Here is a 25582-nt window from a genome sequence, read left to right as displayed (position 1 = left end):
CTAAAAACAGCCGCTGACGCATTTATAGAAGGCGTGGGCTGCTACATCAAGGAGAAGCCCAGTTTCTTAAAAAGAGTCCCACCTTTCAGGGTGAGTCCCGGTCTGCTCCAGATGGTCTAATTTATGAGGTCAAACTGAGCCACACTTGGCTGCTTTTGTGTTGACACGATCCTGCTTGATCTGACCGCAGGCTGAAGCCCAGAGTCTCCAAATAGTAACAGGTGGCTATTTTTAAGGACATCACTGGCAGTTCAGCTGAGGAACATGAGATTAACTCTTTAGAAAGGGACACAACATCTCACCAAGTATTTTTGATCCAGCTTTTTGTGCAAATATAATTCAAGTTTCAATTTTCAGCAAGATATATGAGCCTATTTTAAGGGAGTAATCAATAAATATTGACAAAAAAAGCACTAGTTAAACTGGCAGATTATTTCACGTTCATGTGTTAATTAAAATAGTGGTACTAGTCCTTTAATTAAATCAATATTAAGGAATTAACAAGAATAAACAAGCTCTTACATGTTGCTTAAAAATGACTTATTTTCAGAGTTGGGTAGTAACCAACTTTTTGGGGAAAAAATTACTTTTAGGAGTATTTCTACTATGCTGCATTTCTTTTTTTTTTTTTTTACCCCTCCAGGGTCTTTTGTGGCTCTAGTGTCCCTTATATGACAGCAGGCTGACAGGAAACGAGAGTGGGAGACATGCGGCAAATGTCGTCGGGTCCGGGAGTCGAACCCGCGACGGCCGCGTCGAGGACTAAGGCCTCCAAATACGGGTCGCGCTAACTGCTACGCCACCACGGCACGCCCACTGTATTTCTTACTTGTACTTCAGTAACTTTATTATGAATTATCTATGGAAGAATATAAGTGCCACAGGGAAAAAAAACTAAACAAAAAATTTATTCTGACTTTTGATCACAGAAGATTAAAGTCAGAATTCTAACCAACAAAAAAGAAAAAAATAATTTAAAAATCAGAATAGGTTTTTTTTTCAGTGGCACTAATCCTCTTCTGTAGATCCTTCATAATAAAATTACTCAAGTAAAAGTAAAAAGCATAAGTGTAGTAAAAATACTCCTAAATGTTACTCAGGTAAATCTAATTGAGTAAATGTAACTAGTTACTACTGAACTCTGCTTATGAGCTAACTTTTCAGCTTTTCACTATTTTTATTTTCTTTGGCCATAATTTTCTTCCATAACTATTGCTACTTTTTCTTGAGTAAAATTTCTCAACTGCAGCTGCAGTTTTTTTTTAAGTTTCAGAAATTTCATATTGAAAAAAACTGATTTCAATATTTTATATATATATCTATATTTATATATACAGTATAAATAAAAAATAAAAAAAATTCCCTTCTCACCCACCGCGGGTGGTTCTTATCCTCTGAGCTCGGGTCCTCTACCAGAGGCCTGGGAGCTTGAGGGTTCTGCGCAGTATCTTGGCTGTGCCAAGGACTGCACATTTCTGGACTGAGATGTCTGATGTTGTTCCTGGGATCTGTTGTAGCCATTGGTCCAGTTTGGGGGTGACTGCCCCGAGGGCCCCGATGACCACAGGCACCACTGTGGTCTTCACCTTCCAGGCCCTCTCCAGTTCCTCCCTGAGGCCCTGGTATTTCTCTAGTTTCTCGTGCTCCTTTTTCCTGATGTTGCAGTCGCTTGGTATTGCTACATCTACCACAACGGCTTTCCTCTGTTGTTTATCCACTACGACAATGTCTGGTTGGTTCAACATTACCATTTTGTCTGTCTGGATCTGGAAGTCCCACAGGATCTTAGCTCTGGGTGACTGGATAGCTCAATAGATAAGACACCAGTATATCACCCGAGAGGGCGGGGGTTCGAATCCAGTCTGGGTCCTTAGGCAAGACCCTTCAAGCTACTGTCTACCTCATACCATGAGAGATACTAAAAAGGAGGCAGAGGACTAGTGAGTGTGAGAACCACAGTCCAGGACGAAACAACTAAGATCCATAAATACATCAGGGACAAAGCCTCAACAGACAATGTGCTCAGTGAATGTCTCAGACAACAGGGAACGGAGGTTGAGGTGCCAGAGATACCATCATGGCAGGACAAGCCCCTACATGGGATGTACCACCAGCAAATAACCCAAGTGGCTGATATCAGTAAATCCTACCAATGGCTGGAAAAAGCTGGACTCAAGGACAGCACAGAGGCCCTCACCCTGGCCGCCCAGGAACAGGCCCTAAACACCAGAGCAATAGAGGCCCAGATCTACCACACCAGACAAGACCCAAGGTGCAGGTTGTGCAAGGAGGCCCCTGAGACAGTCCAGCACATAACAGCAGGGTGCAAGAGACTGGCAGGGAAAGCGTACATGGAACGACATAACCAAGTTGCAGGCATAGTGTACAGAAACATCTGTGCAGAATATGGACTGGAAACCCCGAGATCAAAGTGGGAAACACCCCCAAAGGTGGCGGAGAACGCCAGAGCTAAGATCCTGTGGGACTTCCAGATCCAGACAGACAAAATGGTAATGTTGAACCAACCAGACATTGTCGTAGTGGATAAACAACAGAGGAAAGCCGTTGTGGTAGATGTAGCAATACCAAGCGACTGCAACATCAGGAAAAAGGAGCACGAGAAACTAGAGAAATACCAGGGCCTCAGGGAGGAACTGGAGAGGGCCTGGAAGGTGAAGACCACAGTGGTGCCTGTGGTCATCGGGGCCCTCGGGGCAGTCACCCCCAAACTGGACCAATGGCTACAACAGATCCCAGGAACAACATCAGACATCTCAGTCCAGAAATGTGCAGTCCTTGGCACAGCCAAGATACTGCGCAGAACCCTCAAGCTCCCAGGCCTCTGGTAGAGGACCCGAGCTCAGAGGATAAGAACCACCCGCGGTGGGTGAGAAGGGAATTTTTTTTTTATAAATAAGAGACAAATAAGAGAAAATGTATATATTGGTCTCTTAAATATCAAACTGTCCACTTATCTTTATATTTTTGTCTATCTGATGCTGTAAGTTAAAAATTTTAAATATTGATCAGATTAAGTTACCTTATTACCAAATATTTTTTAATTTTTACTCGAGTAATTTCTTGGACAACTACTTTTCACTATTACTTGAGTACAATATTTAGGTACTCACCTGTCTTTTCTTTTACATTATTAGTTCTGTACTAGAAACAAAACAAAAACACTTGGTAGGATTTTGTGTTTTTGCAGTGCAGAGTGGCTGGTTCTGTTTTTTCTGTTTTGGCAGGAATCTACATTTTACAAGTGTCTCTCTGTAAAAACAGAGAGAAAGAAATGCGTCAGTACCTGTGAAGGTTTCAGTGCAGGGGTTGATTCCAGCCAATCTTTTAGATGTGCCAAAGTCTGATATCTTCAGGACGCCGCTGTAGGTGTTGATGAGGACATTATCACCCTGCGGAAAAAAGAAAAAAAACAAAACACCAGAATATAATATTTAAAATATCAGTCAAAATAAATGCTAGCAAATTGCTAACAAATAAAAATGTATTCCTCGTTTTATATTCCTTTGTTAATAAGACAAACAATTTAAAAGAAACAAATATATTTAAATGTACACATATTCTCTTGCCTTTCTTGAATGGCATGTTCTCTTGTCTTCCCCATTTTGAAGAGTGGCTAAGTGGTATTTTTTCCTTGGCAAGCACATGTTCTTATATTAGAGACTGAATTAAAAATAATTTATTGTAATAAAACAATAAATATTGACAGAAATAAATAAATATATTTATTTCAGTCTTTTTCTGGGTTTTAAAGTTGAATTCTTATTATTTTTAGTAAACAGTCTAGAAAACAGCAACTTCTGAAGACCAACAAGAAAAAAAGGAATATAGAATAAACACATGAACACAAGTTCTAACCATAGAATAATGTAATGTGGATAAATTGAAGTAAAATCTTTGCAAATGAACAAATGTTTTTTTACTGAGGGGAAAAATTACGTTGAAAAAAACAACAAATTTTTCTCATGAATTTTAGTCATTTTCTGAAAATAATTTCTCTCAAGTTGCTTAAAATGTCTATTTAATTAAAGATTTATTTACATTTAGTAATTAGAAATATATTAAAAATATATAAATTTATTTTCTGAAATATCGTTTACCCCAAAATTTGCAATAATAAAATAATTGTTTTATATTAAACATATTTTAAAATAAGGATTTCCAGTCACAGCTAACCAACAGGAACGCAGCACGTTTTATTATCATGGTAAGTAACAAGTAATAAAACCAGCTGACTAAACTTACTTGGGTTGCTAAGCGACAGGTTGGGGTTGCTAGGCAACGGCGCAGCGCCTACGGAATGTGGAGGTTTTTGAAAACTACTCGTTTTCCAGACAATAAAAAACATCAACTTATTTCCCCCCAAAAAACTGCTGACTGTTTTTTAAAGCACTTTGACTGTTTTTAGAAACAGTAGATACCAAAGAGGAAGTACAAAAAAATATTAATTTTGTATAAAATGTCTGGTTTGATGTGACAGACTGGCGACCTGTCCAGGTGACCCCGCCTCTCGCCCGGAACGCAGCTGGAGAGGCAGCAGCTCCTCCCGACCCCACAAAATTGAACAGAAAATGGATGGATGTCCGGTTTGAGCCGTGTGTGTGTGTGTGTGTGTGTGTGTGTGTGTGTGTGTGTGACGGCAGCAGCCACCTTAATGTCTCTGTGAGCTATCAGGTTGTCGTGCAGATATTTGAGCCCCTCCAGGATCTGCCGGGTGTAAAAACCGATGGTGGGCTCATTGTTTTTCAGAGGGCCCCACTTGGACCGCAGCAGCGCCGACAGGCTCCCTGAGCACAAATAAAACAAGGATCAACGTTCACTCTGACCCAAAATCAGCAGCAGAGGATTAATCCGTCAGAACATTCAGAGTTTGCGTTTCTAAATGTTATCAAATATAAACGTTTTGTTCTCACCTCCAGGGACCTGCTCCATGAAGATTTTGATGAAGCCGTTCTCACTGATGGAGCCCAGGTACTGGACGATGTTCTTGTGCTTCAGGTGTTTGTGCAGAGCAATTTCCTCATGCAGCGGCTGAGAATACCTGTATTGTTTAAAAATTTTATAATTTGCACAAAATGCATCACATTTGCAAAGTAAAGGACAATACATGATTGGCAAAAATGGAAAAATGTGTTGACTTTTCCAAGACTGGAAGGACAAAATGACATAATTCCAGAAGAAGCCAAAAATTGTTTTCAAATAAGAGTAGCACTAGTTACATATTTTTACTCAAGTAAAATTAAAAAGTAACCATCCAAGAAATTACTCGAGTAAAAAAGTATTTGGTAAAAAGTACTGAGAAAAAGATTTATATAAAAATTACATAATCAGACAGAACTAAACAACGTTAAGTGGATATTTTGGTATTTTAAGGATGAAAATGACACTAAAATTTAAAAAAAAAAAAAAAATCAGATAAAAGAAAATTTTTCCAAGTCAGTTACTTTCAGTAAAAAAAACCTTATGAAACTGAACTTTTGTTTTTTTTTTTTTCAGTCACACTTTTGGTCAGTCACACATTTTTCATATTTGTGTTTATATATATAATTTTGTGTTTATATATATATATAAACACAAATCAGGAAAATTTATGTAATTAAAAAAAAAAAAAAAAAAAAAATAAGATGTAGATAAAAATGTAAGCATTTAAGTTAATATAGTTATATATTTTTAGATATTAATCAATAATATGGGCTGCACAGTGGCCCAGTTGGTAGCACTGTTGCCATGCAGCAAGAAGGTCCTGGGTTCGATTCCCGGCCCGGGTCTTTCTGCATGGAGTTTGCATGTTCTCCCTGAATTTAGAGAGACCAATTAACCCTGTCAGGTTAATTGGTCTCTCTAAATTCTCCCTGTGTGCCTGGTTGTGTGTCCTGTATGTCTCTGTGTTGCCCTGCGACAGACTGGCGACCTGTCCAGGTGACCCCGCCTCTCGCCCGGAACGTAGCTGGAGAGGCAGCAGCTCCTCCCGACCCCATTAGGGACAAGGGGTGAACAGAAAACGGATGGATGGATGGATAAATAATATAGAATAGAAAATTTAGAGAGATGAACAATTAGAGAAAAATTGGTTTTCCCTGAAGCTCAGGCATTTTGGCTTTCAGTTAGATATAATATTGGCTGCTGTTGCCTTTTGTCCTGCACAGGAAGTACATTCTGCACCTCTGTTCTCTTAGTGCACATTTTCTTTCAGGTGACAGAAGCAGAAAAGGTAGATCCAGACACAGAAACCAAAAACCGAGTCTGAGCTGCAGAGCGACTCCAGAAAACTGAGCAGAACAAAAGATCCCTGTAGGTTGAAGAAATGGCTGCCAGCTATTTCTCCTCACACTCAGCCTCCAACATGAATCACCCCCTTCGTCCGTCTAGAGATTCCTGTCCCGCTATAAATTATTCACACGGAGTTCTCCGCCGCCGAGCAGCCGGCTGACTTTCTGGTGTGATTAGTGGAGCAAAGTGTGGCACCGGGATCGTCTCGTCTGGGGGACGAGTCTTGTGGCTGGAGATGAGTAGGTGGAACCGCGAGGAGACGAGCATTCACCGAGGAGACAGAGACGGGAATAAAAAGCAGAGGAGAGGTGGGAAAAATTTGCTTCCCCAGCTCTTCACTCAGACAAAAACAAGTTGCTGAAAGCCTGAAGTGACACCGCTGACATGTGATCTGCACTCAACAGAAACACTGACCGGAATTGAGCTCTTACAGCTGAGGCGTTTGGTAACATCCGACCCCTTGATGGAGTAAAAACGGCATGCAAAATATATTTTACATACTGATGCTTTGCAACTACGTCACTTAAATCATTTGAGGCACCATGAGGGACAAATGTGCACAAAATTTGTCCACTAATACCAAAAAAACAAGTTCACAATTCCAGTACAGGGTTTCTCCCGGGAAACTTGCTAAACCTTGTGCTCGGGGCGCTAGGGCTGTCATCATTAAAAAATGTTTAAAGTTGATAGGAAGTTTTAAAGTATCACTTGATAGTAAAGCATTATTGGAAGACTGGAACATTAATACCTAAACACCAACTATAAAGTCTTTAAAAAGGGAATAATTGAAAGAAAAACAAAAATAAATGAACAATGCCAAGCCTGGTGGGGCCACAAGTAAAGCCTGGTGGCCCGCCAGGCTTATGATACACTGTGGGAAACTCTGCAGTATTTCCATTAAATAAGAAACACAATTAAAATCACATGTGAATAAGTTTCTTCATGTGATGAGTCTTTCAAAAACATCCTTCTACAACCACTTCCTGTCGTCTTCTTCATCGTTTCCAGCAGTAGTAACATCCAATTTTCTAAAAATACAGTGTTTCCATGGCGGTTTTGCGAAATACGCTGATTTCGATTCGGCTGAAAAACCACCTCATCATAGTGTAAAAATAAAATGTTAACTGGAAATGTTTCCATTAAGCAATTTGTTTTTTGTAAATCCAATTTGTGTAATTTTATGGTAAACGGAAACACACTTAGTTTAAGTGTCTTCAAGTATAAAATGGTGTTCCACAAGGTTCTATCCTAGGTCCCTTCTTTTTATAATCTACACTAACAGTAATTTTCATTTTTATGCTGAGGACATTCTTATATTGTGCCACCAATACAGTAAAAAGTGATTTAAAAAGCTACAAGCAGCGTTTGATGCGGTTCAATCCAAACTGTTTTAAACGCTCAGAAATCTAAATTACTGTTGTTTTCCATTTATAGGAGGATACCTAAATCTCCTGATTTGACTGATTTCTAAACATTGAGTGACCATCTGACCTGCTGTCTCTCTCTGGGATTTCCTTGATGGCGATCCGGACCTGGTTGCTGAGGTCCCGGCCTGCGTAGACGACGCCGAACGTGCCTTTTCCCAGGATCACCCTCTCTCCGTGTTCGCCGTACTCGTAGTCGTACTGCAGAACCAAACAGAAAAAAACCCAAGAGGAATAAAACTGACACTCAACAACAAGTGAGATCACATGTTTTATATGTACTATGTAAAAAAAATTACGCTTCAGTTTGCAGCCATTTTCATGTGAGAGTGTATTGGGGGCGGGGCCAGGAGCAGCTTATTTGGATTTAAAGTGACAGAGCCCTAAAACAACTAATTCTGAAAGGAGCTCAAATAGGCACAACAGACGTAAATGTCATTATTTAAGAATGATTTTGTGCAAAGAAATGTAATCAACATGTTTTGTATAAACCACAGACCGATCCGATCCTAACCTGTACAAGGAAGTACAACAAGAAACCTTTAAAAAAGGCAACATAGTGAAATATATTATAGGTAAGATACTTTGGAGACAAAGACCAATTTAATTGAGCAATTTCTTGCAGCTGGTCTGTTTGTTGATCATGTAGGAAGTTACACTGATGCTTGAAGGAGTATTTTGAGGATTGTCCATTTGATTACAAGTCAACTTAAAACATCTGAGTCTGCTCAGTTCATGAAATATGAATCAAAAACCAAAGTTAGTTAGTAACTAACGACATTTATTTGAGTAACGTTTTGTAAAATTGTAGTTTCAGGAGTATTTTTACTACACTGTACTTTTACTTGAGTAACTTTATTATGAAGTTGCTTCTCTTACTTGAGATAAATTTCTGGCTCCTTGACCCACTGAGTAACTTCACTGAATGAGGAACAAACCAAAATCTGTTCTTCATTCAGACACACAGATGTTTCTGTTTTATAATGGAAGAAATTGATTTGGGAAAACTGTTTCTTTTGCCTTATTTTATTTAGTAATTTAATTATTTATATAAATTATTTTCACTTTGATCTGTAAAAATGCAACATTTGGACATAACTTTATATTTTGGTTTGCTCGACTATGTAAGTTTTAAATAATAAATGATTGATAATTTGATCAGTTACTCAGTATTTGAGTCGTCTTTTACCAAATTGTTTTTCACTCTTACTGAAGTCATTTTTTGACTTGTACAGCTACTTTTACTTGAGTACAATTTTTCAGTATTCTGCTGATATATCTGCTTTTTTGGTACATATATCCTCCAAACAACCTTTTTTCATACAATTATTTTTAAAGGGTGTAAATATATAATTACACTTTTACTTATTTTTATGCCATCTTAGAAAAATCTGTCTATCCTAGACATGTACTGCAACAGCCCTTGGAAAGGTTTTTAATAATAATAGCAGGCGGAGCAGTGTGTGTTTCCTTTTATTCATTTTATTTTTTGCAGTAATGAGCTTTTCTTTTCCATCGCCTCGGCTGCAGAGACAGGTGAAAGTTAGCAGCAGGTGCTAAAACACACAGACAGCAGGAGCAGAAATCCAGGCCTAATCGCAGCAGGTCTCTAACTGTTGGCAGATGTGCTCCAATTCAGTTTTTATCATGTAAAAGGAAGAGATTTCAATTAGAACATAACTCTGAAACTCTAATGAGCATAAAAAAACAAACCTGGAGAAATAATCTAAGCTTTAAACCGAGGTGTATTTGCTTTGAGTGAAGGGGAATAAGAATTTTCCCTATGAAATACAAAGACTTTCTCGTTGCTTTGAATAAAACTATCACACTTCCTGTGACATTTTAAAAGTACTTTTGAAGCAAAACAGGATGTAGCAAAAACAGAGACAATTTTACCACATTTCTTCTGTCTTAACGATGTGGAAAGTAACGGTTTGTGGTGAAAAGTAAAGAGATTCACAGGGAGTAAAAACAAAAACTGAAAAGGTGAATGACTTGTTACAATATAATAAAAACAACCTGTGACGTGAAATATAAAAAAATACAATGTAAAGACCACAGAGAGCTTTAAAATTGGTAACCATCTCACCTCTAAGGCATCAGTATCACAATCTCCTTCTTCAGGGCATTTAAAGGCTTCTTCTGTTATACTGTTGACCAGATCGCAGAACCTGCCGAAAACAAGAAATGCTGAATATTAACATAAACTTAAAGGAATCTGTAACCTAAACATATGTAAGGCCAACTTATTATTTTTTTCCAATTGATTTTAGGCCCATTAATAGACCGTTAAAGCCTAAGTTTCAAATCTCCACCTGGATATTTTTTGATTATTCTAACTCTACAAAGTTCTTTAAATGTCTTGTGAGTAAATATTTTTGCCCATTTCTCCATAACAACTGAAACTTTCAACATCTAGCAGTTATTTACAATTTACCGCGTATTAAAAGAGTGTTTCATCAGATTAAACTGAAGTAAAACATGCTTCCTGCAACCGTGAGAGTGAAATTACCGCAATAACTCGATATTGGCTGAAAAGTGCAACGTTTCCCTTTCCAGAAACTGTTGGAATTTGTATCACAGAGTTTCGGTACAGTTAGTCGGTTTGTAAAAATGTGTCGTCGGTGAAACCTTTCAGGAAATAAGGGTTAGTTTAAAACTTTTAAATATTCGCAGACACCTCGAAAATACATGAACACCAAAACGTCTGTAGAAAAAGGCATAAGGTGATATTTTAAATAGTTTAAAAAGGTCCTTCCGCAAATGCTGGAACAGATTTCCCAAATGTTGAATGTTAGAGGGTGTTATACTGCTGCTGATGTGTCCCTGAAGGGGTTACAGTTTGTTTACTTGCACACTTCCCACCGCATGCATACAGCAACCTTTGCCGGTTGCACTGCACACAAGCTGTGAGTTAACACATCGAATCATCATGCTGTCATGCACAGCATGCCAGCAGGTGTTCGGTGGCACGCGTTTTTTTTTATATTTATGTGCACACATGCCTGCAATACTGTAAATGCGCAGAAAAACAAACGCTCTACGTCGACGCGCTGTTGTTGGCTTCCTCCTACCTTTTATTTCCCCTGGTTTTACCTTTCTTTTCTCGCTGTCACTCCGGAGAAACCAGGAGCAGCATAATAGCAGCAGCAGGCATGAGTCACTTACTCTCACACTCCAGATAATGGCACAGGAAGCCTCAGATGTGAGAGTCACAAGTCGGAACGCACTGCTTCAAAGAGCAGCTGGCGGGGAACATGACGGTGTGGAAATTAAAGAAGATGGTTGATAGGAGAGAGACATATTTCCCACCAGGATACAGATCTGACAGGAGGGAAAAAACCCTAAAACATTTAGATGAATACCGTCTAAACTATAGATGACATTCAGAGAGATTTAACAAACGGTTAAAAGGTAGAAATTTTTAACCTTGGTTAAAGCAGGAGTGGAGAATGTGTGAAATATATTACTGATTGCAGCACACTCAAATTAAAGGTAAAGTACCACAAGGTTCTCTTCTCAGCCCAATTCTCTTTAATTTATGATTCCAATTCCTAAAATAACCAGACAGCATGGGATAAATTTCCACTGCAATGCTGATGATATGCAGCTATATTTATCCAGAAATCCTGATGAAATATACCACGTCTGGAAAACATAAAAACCGGAATGACCCAAAGCTTTTAAATTCTGAGGAGACTGAATTAGTCATTTCTGGACCCGTGCCTCTGCAAAATATACCGTGTAGTCCATCACTAATATTTGATAACGGAGAACATGACAGTGTGGAAATGAGAGAAAACGGTTGAGACATATTTCCCACCAGGATACCTGGTGGTCAGGAGTGAAACGAAGGTGAAAAATCCTAAACAATTTAGAAATGTTGAGACCAGATATTAACGCTGGAATGGAGCGTGTATAAAACCAGAAAAAACTGCATCAAGCACAAATAAATCTCACTGATTGGCTTGCAGCACATTCATGTTAAAAATAAATCTTCTTTCCACTGCAGGGTTACTTGTGGAGTACCACAGGGTTCTCTACTCGGTCCAATTCTCTTTACTATATGCCTCCAATTGCTAAAATAATCAGACAACATGGGGTAACGTTCTTCTCTTACGCTGATGAAATTCAGCTACATTTATCCATAAATCCTCATGAATTATATCAGTTAGGTAGATTACAGGCATGTCTGGAAAGCATAAAAACCTGAATTATGCTAAAATTGTTGCTTTTAAACCCTGATGAGACAGAATTGGTTGTCTTTGAATGTGAAACTCTGAAAAAGAAACCGCTTAGTCAACCATTAATCTGGATGGCATTAAATTGGCCTTAATGTAAAAAAATCTCTGTTATTGTTGACCAGGATTTGTAATTTAAATCCCATATTAAATGGGTTTCTATAATTTTGGTATTTCATCCTGCCAAAATTAGAAATATACTGTGCAACAGCTCACATGCACTGACACACATTTTTAGCTAACTTTAAATAGTTATCTATCAGTTTTCAGGAATACAGAAAATTATATTTATTATTTTGTTTCACAGAAGTAAAGTCTTAATTTAAATACAAAAACACAAATTGAAGAAGTAAATTTTTAAAAATGATAAACTTCAATATTTTCACTTTTTTTGTCACAAAGTCCAAGTTTTGGATTCTCTCTTTTAATAATTCTGAAAAAAAAAACCCTCTTACAAAGTTCTTTTAATACACAGAACTGCATTTAATAACGCTGACAACAGTACTGTACTTCAAAACTAATAGTGCGGCCCTGCCAAGCCGCTGTAATCATGTTTGGGAAGCATTATCGTGTTTTCTGGCAGCTGCATTAAGCCAAGTAATGACTGCAAGCCTGTCTGACGCAGCGGAGGAGCCGAAGAGGCAGACCAACCTTTTACAGTGCATCTCTGTGCAGAAATAGATCTGGAAGTCCTCTGCATTATGCAGGACGTAGAGAAAGGCACTGCGTTCATCAAACTTGGAGATGCTGAGGAGGAACAAACCAGAGTTAGTTGAAACCTAATCACATGCACAGAGATGTGACTCATATCAAATGAAGATTAGCTAGTTGGCACTCTTGGACATTAAATATCAGGATTCAAAATGTGCACATCTGTTAAATTAAATAAACCCAAGCACTGCTCAGACATGTGCTGCAGGATGCTGCTAGTTTTTGCACAAATACTCCAAATCAGCTCAAAGTTTTGTCCCATGAGATGATTGCTTGTTTGTTTCTAAGCGAGCCAAGGCCGGATATGCTGAGCCAGTGTCTGCATGTGTGGTTGTATTGTAGCCTGCAGAGCCATTTTTGTGTCCTGCTGCTGTCTGCAGGCAGAGTGGGCACGGAGAAGGAGTCGTTCCCTAGCAACATGTGAGGACGGCCCTCCACTTCTCTGAGATCTGACACTGAACTCCTCTGAGGGCTGCGGAAAATAGGTGCAAAGCAAGCCATTATAAAAACAGTCTAAGCTAGATCGGAGACTCTGATGGAGTCTGCAGACGTGATCGCCATGTTTTCATGAAAACATGCAAGCTGGAAGTTTTCAAGAGTTTATGCATCAAATATCTAGAGCCGCCTCGCATTTGTTAGCAGTAGATTTATACATATAGTAAAACATTACAACCAATGCTCGTAGATTTCAGTTTAAAGAAATTTAGAAGTTTGAACAGAAACAAATCCTGGGAACCAAAATATGCATCAAAAATCTCCACACAAAGCAGAAAAACTACTGTAGCTTCCTTTTCTGCAGAAGCTGCTCAGCATTTCGGGACAAGAGCGTCCCTGTAGAGCTGAGAGGGAAGCAGAGGCTCCCAAGAGTCGACTGATTGATAGGCAAACTTATGGAAGCATGAATTCCCATCCAGGTTTCATAATGTAAATACTGTCAATGATTCAGAGCATGCTGTTCTTCTCATCCATAACTATATTTAAGCATCCTCTGGTTTTAGAGAATCCTACAGAACTGACCATGAAATCCCAGATCTTTAGCATTATGCTAAAATTAATCATCTTGTATTGAATACTTATACATTCTAATTTACTTTGACACACAAACACAAGCTGTCACTGCAACTTTTGAGGCGTCATGCAGACGTTGACGCAACAAGGTCTCTGCTAAGAACTTATTGTAGAGCCTTTGATCTGTTTTGAAAAGCCTGCAGAGCATAAAAAAATCGTGACAAGTGACACAGCCTTGGTCTGACACGACTGATTCTAAAACTGAAATTTCAAATTACGGCAGCAAACACTTACCTGACGCCTCGAACAGATGTGGCAACGAAGTTCCACTCGTGTATCCCCTTGTTCTGTGAGAAAATAATAATACATCAAAACAGTATAATTACTGTTTTGCTGCAGTGGTACATGAATGTTTTTCCTGCTGGTGGGAAATTAAATCATTACAGGAATATTAGTCTGAGGGGACGATTTAAAAGTAATAAAACTCAAATTGAGACTGCTCAAGCTTCAGGAACATTATTATCGTGAAGTATTTTTATACACTTGTATTTCCTTAATTGGGAGTTAAATGCATTTTATGAATAACATCAAATTACAACTATTTCATTTTGTTTATGTTGATTAGATCTTTATGTTGTCAACATACTTGCTGCTCTTCAGCCTGTCAACAGTTTGTACAAAAACATTTTTTAATCATATTTTGATTTCTAGCTGGAGTGAAATTCAAGAACTAATACTTAAAACGTTCTGGATTGAACTTGGAATAAATATTCAGATAATGTGGCCAATATACTGTAGTTTCTTTTCTTGAAACAATTTTGAACAAGAAGCCACATTCCCAACATCCTGCACAAGTAAACCATAACCGTCTAAGAAATAGATGCTGCTCTTTGGTTTGAAAATCCTCCTCCTCTTGTCTCAGGGATCTTTTCAAGCTTTCTGCTCTTCTTTCTAGGTCAGATCTGGAAACATGCATTCATGCTTTTGGACCCTCCAAGTTAGATTTGGATCATTGCATCTCTTTTATGAGAAAAATTAACCAGGTCAAAATGCAGCTTTACGATTCTTACAGGTACAAATAAACAACAGCATATCCCTCTTGGTGTTAAACTCATTGCAATGACTTATTTTTTACTTTACAAAGTTTTTTATGTGTTTTTGAATCTCCAGTAGACTCGGTTAGATAAACTCACCAAAGTTGCAACATTGTTATATTTTAGGTTGGTGCGGTTCGCTTTCACACTCTTTGAAAAACTGACACAAAAACCTCTGAAGAAGACACTGAGCGCAACTTCGTTTTTGTAAAATGTAAACCAAAATGGCGTCAGATGCTAGCGGTTGTAGAATTTCTCTTTTGTTGTTGTTAAAAGACCGCAAGCCGTTTCTCCCACTAGCGTTCGACTTGCACGGTTGTTCTGGTTGGATTTACCCAGAATGCCCTGCACTATAGTCCATATACTTTGGTTCACTTGATGTTCACATATGAATTCGAACCAAACCGTTGTTCACTTGAACAGAACCAAAACCTCCGTTTTTAGGTGGACCAGACAGAGTTTGCTGTTTGGTCTGCATCAGATTTCAATCGCTCCCCAAACGAAGCAGAAAACACTCAGTGGGAAATTAAAATTGATTGTTTAAGTTCCCAATAATAAATAATGATGAGAACAAATATTAAAGCAACAACTCGAAATTGAAGAAACACAACTGGAAAGTTTTATTACTGTGCGTTAGTTATAACATCACTTTCTTTTTGTTGTCTCAGATAGTGTGAAATTAAAGAGAATCAAGCAGTAACTATAAGTAATGCCATGATGACATTATCATGTATCCTTCAATACTAATCCTTTTGTCTGAAAAATGTGAAGAACATAAAGAACTACTGGAAAAAGCTACATTTATGTGAACGATAGAGTAGTTGGATACACACCTTATCGTCTGGAGCAACGTGCCAGATGGACACGGTGTTATCTTCCACATCTTTGTTTATGGACAAATACGAAGGCTGGTACACTTTCGTCGGCTCCAGTATCAACACCTTGAGGGAAAAATTTATTATTCCATTTTTTATGAATGAGCTCAATGCTGTAGTGTTTTTCTTTTGTGGGGCAGAACTGAATTTGTTACTCACAGGAAATCGAACAGAGGAGACGTCTTTTTTGGTCGATTCCACTAAGAAGTCCATCCAGAAGTCTACCAGCTCCTGTTTGGGTGCCGGCGGCTCGCTGCCGGGCTTCTTAAAGTGCTGGTAGATCAAGATGGTTTCCACTAGAGAGCGCAAATACCTGAACACAACCAAACAAACCCAGTGAAAAACCATCTAAACAAAACAGGAGGGTTTTTTCCCACACAGCAAGACAAAAAACACAATGGGATTAAGAAACTGTGCAAAAGTCTTGAGTAACATCTAAAAAAAACCTGTTGTACTTCCTTGAACAAGTTACAACAGGCCTAAAAAGTTACATTTTTCACACAAAATTATTCTTATTATTCTTGATTTTAGTCTGGTCACTTCTGCCTATTTTAAGCTTCTTTCAGAATGAGCCATTTTAGGGCCTCTGTCACTTTAAATCCAAACCCAAACTCTGACTGGGTTGCTAGGTGATGGGGCTGGGCTGCAGTGGGGTTGCTAGGAAACGGCACAGAGAAAATGAGAGTCAAAATAAATTCTACTTATCAGGCACTTTTATATCTGTTAATGTACTACTACATATATTAGTGAATACTACTTATAGTACTCACTACATATAGGTAGTATTACATTTTATAACTGTAAAATGTAATACCACATTTATAATAGTTATAAAAATATAAAGCTACCTAGTGAATACTACTACTATAAATAGTTTTCACTACTTATAGCTGAATATATTTGTAAGGAAGAGTTAAGGGTTTAAAATCAAAGATGAAAAGCAGAGAGGCAGCTGTAAATTGGATTCTTAGAAACTTTTACAAAGAAACAATTTAGTAACTGAACTTAAAGTAATTGAGGAAAAATACCAAAAGAATAAAAAAAAGTTTTCTAGATCTGGCAAGGTTTTCCTCCAAAGAGCTGTTAGCTGAAAAAAATTCAACTCAAGGTTGACGAAAGTCTCATATTCTCCTTCAAATCGACACAACATGGGACAAATTCATCCCTATTTTGATTAAAAGGTCAATAAAACTAACCAGACTAACAAATAGAAACATTTTAGAGACACAGAGATGCTAATTTAACCGATACATTTTTTCCTGAGGCTTTTCTTTCACATCCCTGCAAACACACTCTCCTGTGATCTTTTCTCCTCTTAATGCAAAATGTACCAAATGTTTTCACAATGGCCACATATGGCTGCTGCGCCTTCAAGGGAAAGTCGAGCACACTCCAGATCAAAACGACACTGGGAGCAGTTGGTGAAGGAGTTGGACCAAAATGTGCTTTTTTTTAGCATGTTGATCTGAGAAAGGCTTGTCCATGTTCGCACCAGATGGGAGCCTTGAGCTTGAAGAGCTTCTCGGAGGCCTGGATGACCCTGGTGTTGTCGCAGGCCAGTATGCTGGCGCCCAGGAAGAAGCCCACATCCCAGTAACTCTGCAGCTTGTCCAGGCTGCCCTTCTTCCCCAGCAGGCTGCTCAGTTTAACTCCTGGAAAGCAGAATCCAGTCATCACACATGAGCATTTCATCCAAAAAAGGAAACATTGACTTCTTAGGCTGCGGACAAGTCAGACCAAACTTAAACAAACACCAAGGTACTTCAATGCTCTGCTTGGATGTTATATAGTTTGGATTTCAGTTTTTGCATGTTTAGCTTCAGAGAACTGTTAAGGAAAGTTGATCATTTTTTTTGTTGCTCATAAAGGATTTAGCTGCAGATAGACTGAAGGTTTCAGTCACTAAAAGCTTCAACACTGCAAAAACACTAAATCTTACCAAGTATTTTTGGTCTAGTTTCTAGTCCAAATAACTTATTACACTTAAAATGAGACAAATGAAATTAACAGTAACATTTCAACAAGATATAGGAGCTTGTTTTAAGTAAATAATTCCTTAATATTGATGAAGAAGAAGACAAGTTCCACTGGCAAATTATTTAACTTGTACCAAGACATTTCCCCATGTTATAAGTTTATTTATCAATCAATGGAACTATTACTATTTCATTAATATTAAGGAATTATTTACTTAAAACAAGCTCCTGTATCTTGTTGAAATGTTACTTTTAAGTTCATTTGTCTAATTTCAAGTGTAATAAGATATTTTCACTAGAAACTGGACCAAAAATACTTGATAAGATTTAGTGTTTTTGCAGCATAGGAGCTAATTTTAAGTAAATAATTCCTTAAAAATGATGGAAAAAGTATATCTTACTCATAACAATGCATTTTTCCCCAAGAGATTTAAATTTTCCCATCATTACCAGGTAAATGGAGTAACGTGTTTTATGTAAGTTTAGAAGTAAAAGATTTGAAACGCTAAAGAAAAAACATTCAACAAATGAGCTGTAATAATAAATGAAATGAATAAAGGAGCAATCTTCTTAAGGAGGAGTACAGACTTCCAGTCAACCAGGAAAACCCAGTTCAGTGACAAACAAGCCTTCCTGGGCTCATTAGTCTTTATTGAACACATAATGAGTACACACCCTGACAGAGAGGGAGCCATCAACCTTTATATTGTTATTAAGGAAGCAATCAAAGCTAAAGCACCATTTATGACAGGCACTTAACAGATTTACCTAATAAAAACAATTTTTCACTTTAAAATACATAGAAGATTGATGTGAGTATATAAAAATGTTTTAATGTAATGAAGAATTTCCTGCACAAAGGCAGATATAATTTTAATCAGCCACAAGTTAATGGACTGGTCTACTTACCGACTTTTCGGAGTTCGAACGAAGAGTCAAACTGGTGTCCAGCTGCCAGCAGGAGAACCGCATAGTTGATCCCAGAGTGTAGTGTTGGCTCAGACTCAAACCCCTTTTTAAACCTGAGAGCAGAACAAAAAGTCCAATAAACGCTGTTCCTCCAAGAAACGCGTCATCCCAAAGCCCAGGCCTCTAGGAGGCATCATAAAAAATTCACAGGGCTTTCAGAGATAGTTGAGGATGGAGGATAAAAACAATTAGACTTATTGAGCTGGGGCCACAAACTGCCAACCAGCAATCATGAGTGCTTCCAAATAACGAGAGATTTCATTCATTTAATGACAATCTGCTCTGCTGCAGAATGATGTGCGAAACTTATTAGAGCCTCATACAAGCTTCTTTTTTTATAGATGGAAACTGAAAATGCCAGCCAGATGGGAGGTTGATTATCTCTGCTGCATGTTCAGTGAACAAATATATCAGGTCTTAATTGCCATTTTCTGTTAGACGATAATCAGACGGCTTGTGTTGTTGGGCAAGTTTCAGTTTGCTCTGGCTGGTTCCGAGTGTTGGGCTGTTCTCCAAAGGAAAGAAACTGTTTACAATCACATCTGAATTCATGCTGTTGAGGATTGTTTTTTATTATGATGCAGCTTAAACTAAAATAACATTTTTTCTCCCCTCATAATAAGGTTTATGAGAATACAAGTATAGAACTGTGTTGCGCTGAAGTGTTAACACTTCAATAAACTACTATGAATAGTAAAAAAAGGAAAAATTATGCAAAATCTTCACCCATTATTCCTGTTTTTTTTCATTTACCGTATTTTTCAGACTATAAGCCACTACTTTTTCCCCAAGTTTTTCTGTGGATTTTTCTTCAACCACCAGGGGGCTCTTTAGCAGGAAGTGAATCACTGGAAGTCAAAATTGGAAATCAAAGAAGAAAGCGCTAATTTTCATTTAGAACAAGCACATGCTAGCAGCAGGCACCACGGAGGAATGTTTTCAAACTCAAATGATGCAGCTTTTAGAGTATCGATCTGGCAGTACAGGATGGAAATAGAGCCGCTGCACGTAAACTGGGGGTGAACCAATAGCAGATTTATAAAGGACCCAGCACTCCGCCGCGTCCTTGTGGACAACCGAGAGCGGCGGAGATACCAGCAGCTTAGTACGTTTTCAGTTTTGTTTTTTTTTTACTTTGTGGGTGCGGCTTATAGTGTGGTGCGCTCTATAGTCCGGAAAATACGGTAGTTTTAATGTTCAAATTTCCTGTTTGAACCGACATTAAATGCTCTGCAGGATTAACAACTTCATTGCAATAAAACTTGAAAAACTTTAAAGTTGGAAGATTTCATAATTTCACTTTTCTCTCTTTTTTGTTTTCCTTCTACTTTTTTCTCTTTTAGCTTTTTTAATTTCCCCACTCTTCCTGTTTTTAAATATTTTTCCCCATGTTCTTTTTTTAAATAATGAATCTTTGGGTTTCCCTGAAACATAAGCAAAACTTATAAATTTTTTTTGCAATGCAGTAAAACTAATACACATTTATTGTATCCAATGTGGTATTCAAATTTGATGAAACTTTAAACATTTCTCTCCTTTTATATGCCATAAAAATTTAATATCCTAATATGACTGACACCCTTTCTGTTCCGTCTCACATTTTTGTGCATATTTGCAGCAAAGTGTGACAAACTTATTAATGTAAAAGGATGCTTTGCATCCTGTTGCTGTAATAAGATGCAATTTGCAGAAAATAAAAACCATAAATCTTATTACCGACAAATTGTTTTGCTTTCCTGCTAATTGGAAATGTTGGATTAAAGCATCTTGCCATGATGAACCACAGTGAGTCACCACAGCTATTACACATCTTGTCCCTCAAAAAGCTTATTTTAACAATATCTATTGGTGACTCAGTGTCTGGAAGAGGCAAATGAGCAGAAATGTAACCGATACACAGATACACGCAGAAATCCCGGCAGATTTTCTCACCACAGGGTGCCTTTGTCTCTGCTCTGAGTGTCGGTGAAGTGAGACTCCAGGAACATGTCCTTATAGATCCGTCCCACCATGCAGTAGATGTCCGACGCTACCTGCTCCTCCCCTTCCACCAGGGGCAGCATGATGTCCAGCGCTTTCTGCCTGTCACCAGGCAGGTTCCTCCTGCAGTCACACACGCACATGAGTGTCAAAACACACAAAAAGCAGAAACCAAAAACAACGAGTCAGACAGAAATCTAATTTCACACACTTTCCAACTTGTGTGAGACATTTGGGAATAACAAAGCAGCTAATTAATTGGCTTGGAGCACAGATCCAGACATGTTGGTTGAAAATTGGGAATATCTCTCGTAAATAGATTGTCTTAATGTTGAAGTGTCATTACAACATTCTCATATTCATGCAATGAGCTGCATTACGGGACAAGGAGGGTAATTATGTTCTGATAAGTTTATTTTTCTTCTCTTTAAACTGTCTTCATGATGTCTCCTACAAACAAACTTGAAATGAGAAAAAAGTAGCTTCTCAAAACTTAGGTTTTGTTCCATTTCTGCCACAAATTAGGTAAAATTGGACTGAAACGATTAATCATGTTAGTAGTGATTGATCGATTAATCGTTAACTGGAGCACAGACCCCCAAAAAATCTAATTTGCTGAAAGAACAACATACTAAGATCAATAATTAAGGCCAAAACTGTTAAAAGATTTTTATACATTTTGGAGTTAAGATCAACAAAAACATTTGACTGTAAATATGTTTTACCCAAAACTCTTTAAGTTGTTCAGATTTAGCTTCACAAGGTTCAAATTCACTAAACTGATTCCATGTTATTGCATGCAAGTAAATAAAATGTTTATTTTTGGATTTTCTAATGTATTTCTAATAAATGCTTAACAGAAAAATCTTCAGAATGTGAGTTTTTAAAATCAGATTAAACGATTAATCGTCAGAATAACCAAGAGATTAATCAATAACTCAAATAATTGTTGGGTGCAACTTTGAAGTAAAGCAGCTTTTAAAGTCTAAAGAAAGATTTTCAGGTAATTTAAATAAGTTATAAACAAAGCCACCTCAGCAGAAAGTTTGGTTGCTTGGAAACAAAATGCAAAGAAATGTGGCATTAGTTGAGACTTTTGCACAGTTCTGTACACAATAAATAATAATTTCTCTTCCAAATAAAGTCATATATACTGAACTTCTCCTTATTTGTCAAACTACAGCTGCAGTTATTTTATGAAGATTTTATGTAAGATACCAACCTAAAATAGATTTCCTCTGTTTTATGATCAGAGCTACAACAGAGTAGCTTTGATCAAACCATATGCATCCATTAGTATGGTCTAGTCAAAGTTCAGATGGAGAACTTGAAATTTAAGTTTCACATATGCTTCTCATCCAGTCTGTCTGAGCTTGTAAAAATGTTAGTCTCCAAATGTGTAGAACTAGAAAAGTTAGGTGATATGGACTTAAACTTTTATCACGATATTTTGTGGTACTAATATAAAAACAGTAAACGTGACAATAAGAACTATTTATTATTTTTAGGTAAGCGTATGGAGTGACACATAATGCCTGAATTTAATCATATTTTCTAAGTTATTGATATGTATAGATAGTCTTTTTGAACAAACAGTAGAAAGAAAACAGTAAAACTAACAATCCCAACAGTTCAGACACTTTTGGACGGTCTTAATTATTAATGATGTCTTAAACATCATTAATTGGAAATTAATGAGACAATAATAAATCAAAATTCTTATCATGATAAGAAATTTATCATGATAAATGATATGATAAATACTCGCCCCTAAGTAGAGGTTTACCCCCCAAAAAGCAGCTGGAATGACAGCAAAATGTGAGTAAAAACTCATTTTTGTTTTTATTTTTATTTCAAATACTTTGAAGGAAATGGATGTAACTTCACTTTGTTTCCTACCAACATTTTTCCCCTTTCAATAAATCTTTTAGTTTAGATTAAGAAGACTTATTCTGGACACGCTTTGAAAATTAACAAAAAAGATTTGAGTTCTCCAGGGTGTGAAGGTTAAATACCGCACGAGGCCTGACGGCTATCGCCATGACGACGGTCCACACAGACCTGCACTTTCCTCGCCCTGTTCTCCGTTTCCTGCCTTTCTCCTCTCCACACTATTGATGCGTATTTGCATAGAGGGCACCCTCTTCCTGCTCCTGTCAGGCGCTGACCTGAGCAACTGGCTCATTGTTCAACACCCACATAACTGAGACAGGAGCCACTAAAAACCCGACAGATTCATTAGGGAAGCATAGCAACAGCTTCAAATCAATCACTCGGCTTTTATTTAGGCCACATATTGTTAATTTAAGGGCTTTGAGTGGGCCGCACCGTGCTGAGTCAGAACACAGTGAAATAACCAAAGTAAAGGCAATTATATAACACTTCAGCAAAAGAATTCAGTTAGTTTTGCTTTAAATAGAGCAGTTTTATTTAACCAAATTACATAACAAAGCAATAAAATGTTTTCAACTGGACAGAGCCTAAACCTGAAGTTTAAACACACTGAATTAAAAGATAATGGTATATTTTCTAACATGACATCAGATGCAATTTTTCCAGTTTCAGGTCAGTTGAGATTATAAAAATTATTTCTATTTGCTAAGTGCCAGAAACATGAGAGGATTTTAAAGGGATTTTTCCCCCCATACATTTGCGTTGGATTTTGGTGCAATATGTAACTTTTATAAATGATAGTTTTAACAAATATGGAAAAAAACCTATCGGAGACAAACAATCTGAAAAATAAAAAAAATTAATCAAGCTTCTCACAGTGCTGCTTTTTCCATCTACAGAAATCCAAACGGCCAAAAACAACCAATCAGAGCGAGGAGGAGGGTCTTAGTGCTGTCAATCATACTTGTGTATGCGCTGCTAAATGGTGGAGAAAAGACTTACTATTAAAGGAAAACTGTTTATCCTTAGCTGTAGCATAGTAGAGAGAAAGGAGGGCACATACATGAGGATGATTGGCAGCATTAAGACCCTACCGAGGCTCTCATTGGTGCATTTCTGAATTTATGTGAGGAATCTTTAAAAAGAGCACAACTGAATGATTAAAATGTGAAAATGAAGGATTTAAAATCATATTATGGCTTTAAAAACCAACTTGTGGAGGTCCAGTATCTCGATTTTTACAAGATCTCACACAAGAAAGCAGGAAGTCTGACATTTTAGAAAGCAAGCATTGAAAATACTTTAAAAAATATTCTCCCCTCATTGTCCTGGTACTGAGAAAATAAAAATGTTCTAATACGACCGCAGACAGGGAAGGTTTAGTCTGCTTTAATCTCAGACAGTGAGGAAAGTTTTGTGTATTTTTAGCTGTGGTATGTAAACATATCGTTTTAGCTGTGCACATAGCTGTACAGTTTTTGGCAATATAAATCATGCATTAACCTTCCGCCAGAGGAATGTAAAAGCTTTCTGAACGAGCCAAAAAGATCGTCATCTGGGTTTCTACACGATGTCATTGTAATTAAAGCTCTCAGGCATTATGGAGTGGCATCTCTGTTGTATGGCAGAGGTCTGTTGCATCCTCATTCTGTCAAACAGCCTGACTGCACTTCACGTTAAACTTCAGTAAATTAGAAATAATTAGGAAGCTACAGAAATCTTTAAGAAGAACAGCTAAGTTCATGTCTTTGTCATCAGATCTGATTAAATGGAATTATCTGCTAAAAATTTTGCTAAGGCTTTTTAACGACCCGCTGATTGAAATCAGGCCAGGATAAAATCATTTTTAATATTTATTTCTGGTGTTGCCTTACCACACAATTTCATTCCAGGTTCTCCTCATGCTTTATAATGTGCCAGTGTGTCTATTTTATACTTAATTGGGGCCTGCCATGCAAAGCAATGGCAGGAACCTATTACTCTACACCCAACAAGCGTCTCTTTATTATTATAGTTCTTTATTTAACCGTTAATGCGGCTCATACCGCTGGGTGCACACCTACAAATGAGGTATCAAAACGTGCAGAAAATTCACGCCATTGTTGCTATTACTTTTGGTGGGATTTGGGCTTAACGTGGCGACATAATTCGCAAAAAACTACGAAAAAAACCCCATTATAAGTCAATGGGAAAAATCCTGGAAATACCCTATTTTTGAGGATTTTCTGTGTCGTCACTAATTCACGTAGAAATGCCATTCAAATTTCATTTTGTAGATACGTCTGTGATCTCTTCGAAAGTGAAGACGGCTCGTCGATAACAGTTACGGTTTGTCCACAATTTGCCTCTAAGCGACCCAAAGTTTCTCATTTTTCCTAAAGTTAGAGTGCTTCTCTCGCTGATTAGAGTGAGAGATCAAGACAACTTTTTCAACCCAAATCATTTTTGAAATCGCCATCACGCCCACAAATATCGCACGATTAGTATCAAAATCGGTCCTGACATTGATACGCCTGTCTGCTCCGGTAAAATGTTTTCGAAATTTATCTAGATCGTACGGTTTTCTGTCACGGTGCTTCAGAGCAAAGTCATGCGACAGGATTTTCTGAGGCTGTCTGAGGCTCTCTCCCATGTATTTGAATAGAATTTCAGATCTGGGCACAACATTTCTTTCTCTCATCGCTGTAAATGTTCTGAGTGAGGTACAGATATGAATCTCGGGACTATCGCAGAAGACACATTGACCTGTCATACGCTTCAAACGCTTTTCGAATATGTATTACGGTTCCCGACCAGGAAGGATTTGTTTCCAATGCTTTTTGTCAGTAAAACGTGTTTGCTCAAACACACAATTGTGTGTTTGACAGCTCAGAGCTCAGAGCTCACACCCTGCTGAGACCATTATTTGCCATAGCAACGGATCTCAAGAGGCTATTGGCTGCTGGTTTGGACTACAGATACGCATCATTGTAGTTCTATCTATAGTGGAACCCTCAGTTGAAACAGATCAGGACTGAACTGGCCTTTAGAACTATTTGCTGCTATGGGCTGTATATAACTGATTTAACTCAGGAACTGTTACACATGGTATTAGTTTGGAACTTTAAAATTAAGCATAATAAT

The 25582-nt window shown here is 37.7% G+C and overlaps 1 protein-coding gene across 1 annotated transcript in view; it reads right to left on the bottom strand.

The window, feature by feature from the left end:
* Positions 1–25582, bottom strand: part of map3k5 (mitogen-activated protein kinase kinase kinase 5) — a 77236-nt gene that overhangs the window by 15612 nt on the left and 36042 nt on the right. The window contains exons 7-18 of the mRNA XM_023347571.1: positions 20519–20689; positions 18527–18639; positions 17134–17293; positions 15801–15954; positions 15600–15707; positions 13967–14019; positions 12605–12700; positions 9802–9883; positions 7780–7913; positions 4932–5059; positions 4669–4805; positions 3305–3410 (exon numbers count right to left, since the gene is read on the bottom strand). Coding sequence (XP_023203339.1) covers positions 3305–3410; positions 4669–4805; positions 4932–5059; positions 7780–7913; positions 9802–9883; positions 12605–12700; positions 13967–14019; positions 15600–15707; positions 15801–15954; positions 17134–17293; positions 18527–18639; positions 20519–20689 — 1442 coding nt within the window. The remainder of the gene's footprint in view (positions 1–3304; positions 3411–4668; positions 4806–4931; positions 5060–7779; positions 7914–9801; positions 9884–12604; positions 12701–13966; positions 14020–15599; positions 15708–15800; positions 15955–17133; positions 17294–18526; positions 18640–20518; positions 20690–25582) is intronic.

Source organism: Xiphophorus maculatus, chromosome 15, assembly GCF_002775205.1.
Source record: "Xiphophorus maculatus strain JP 163 A chromosome 15, X_maculatus-5.0-male, whole genome shotgun sequence".
Classification (NCBI taxonomy): domain Eukaryota; kingdom Metazoa; phylum Chordata; class Actinopteri; order Cyprinodontiformes; family Poeciliidae; genus Xiphophorus; species Xiphophorus maculatus.
The sequence above is the reverse complement of the archived record's forward strand: the minus strand, read 5'-3'. Positions and strand labels throughout refer to the sequence as shown.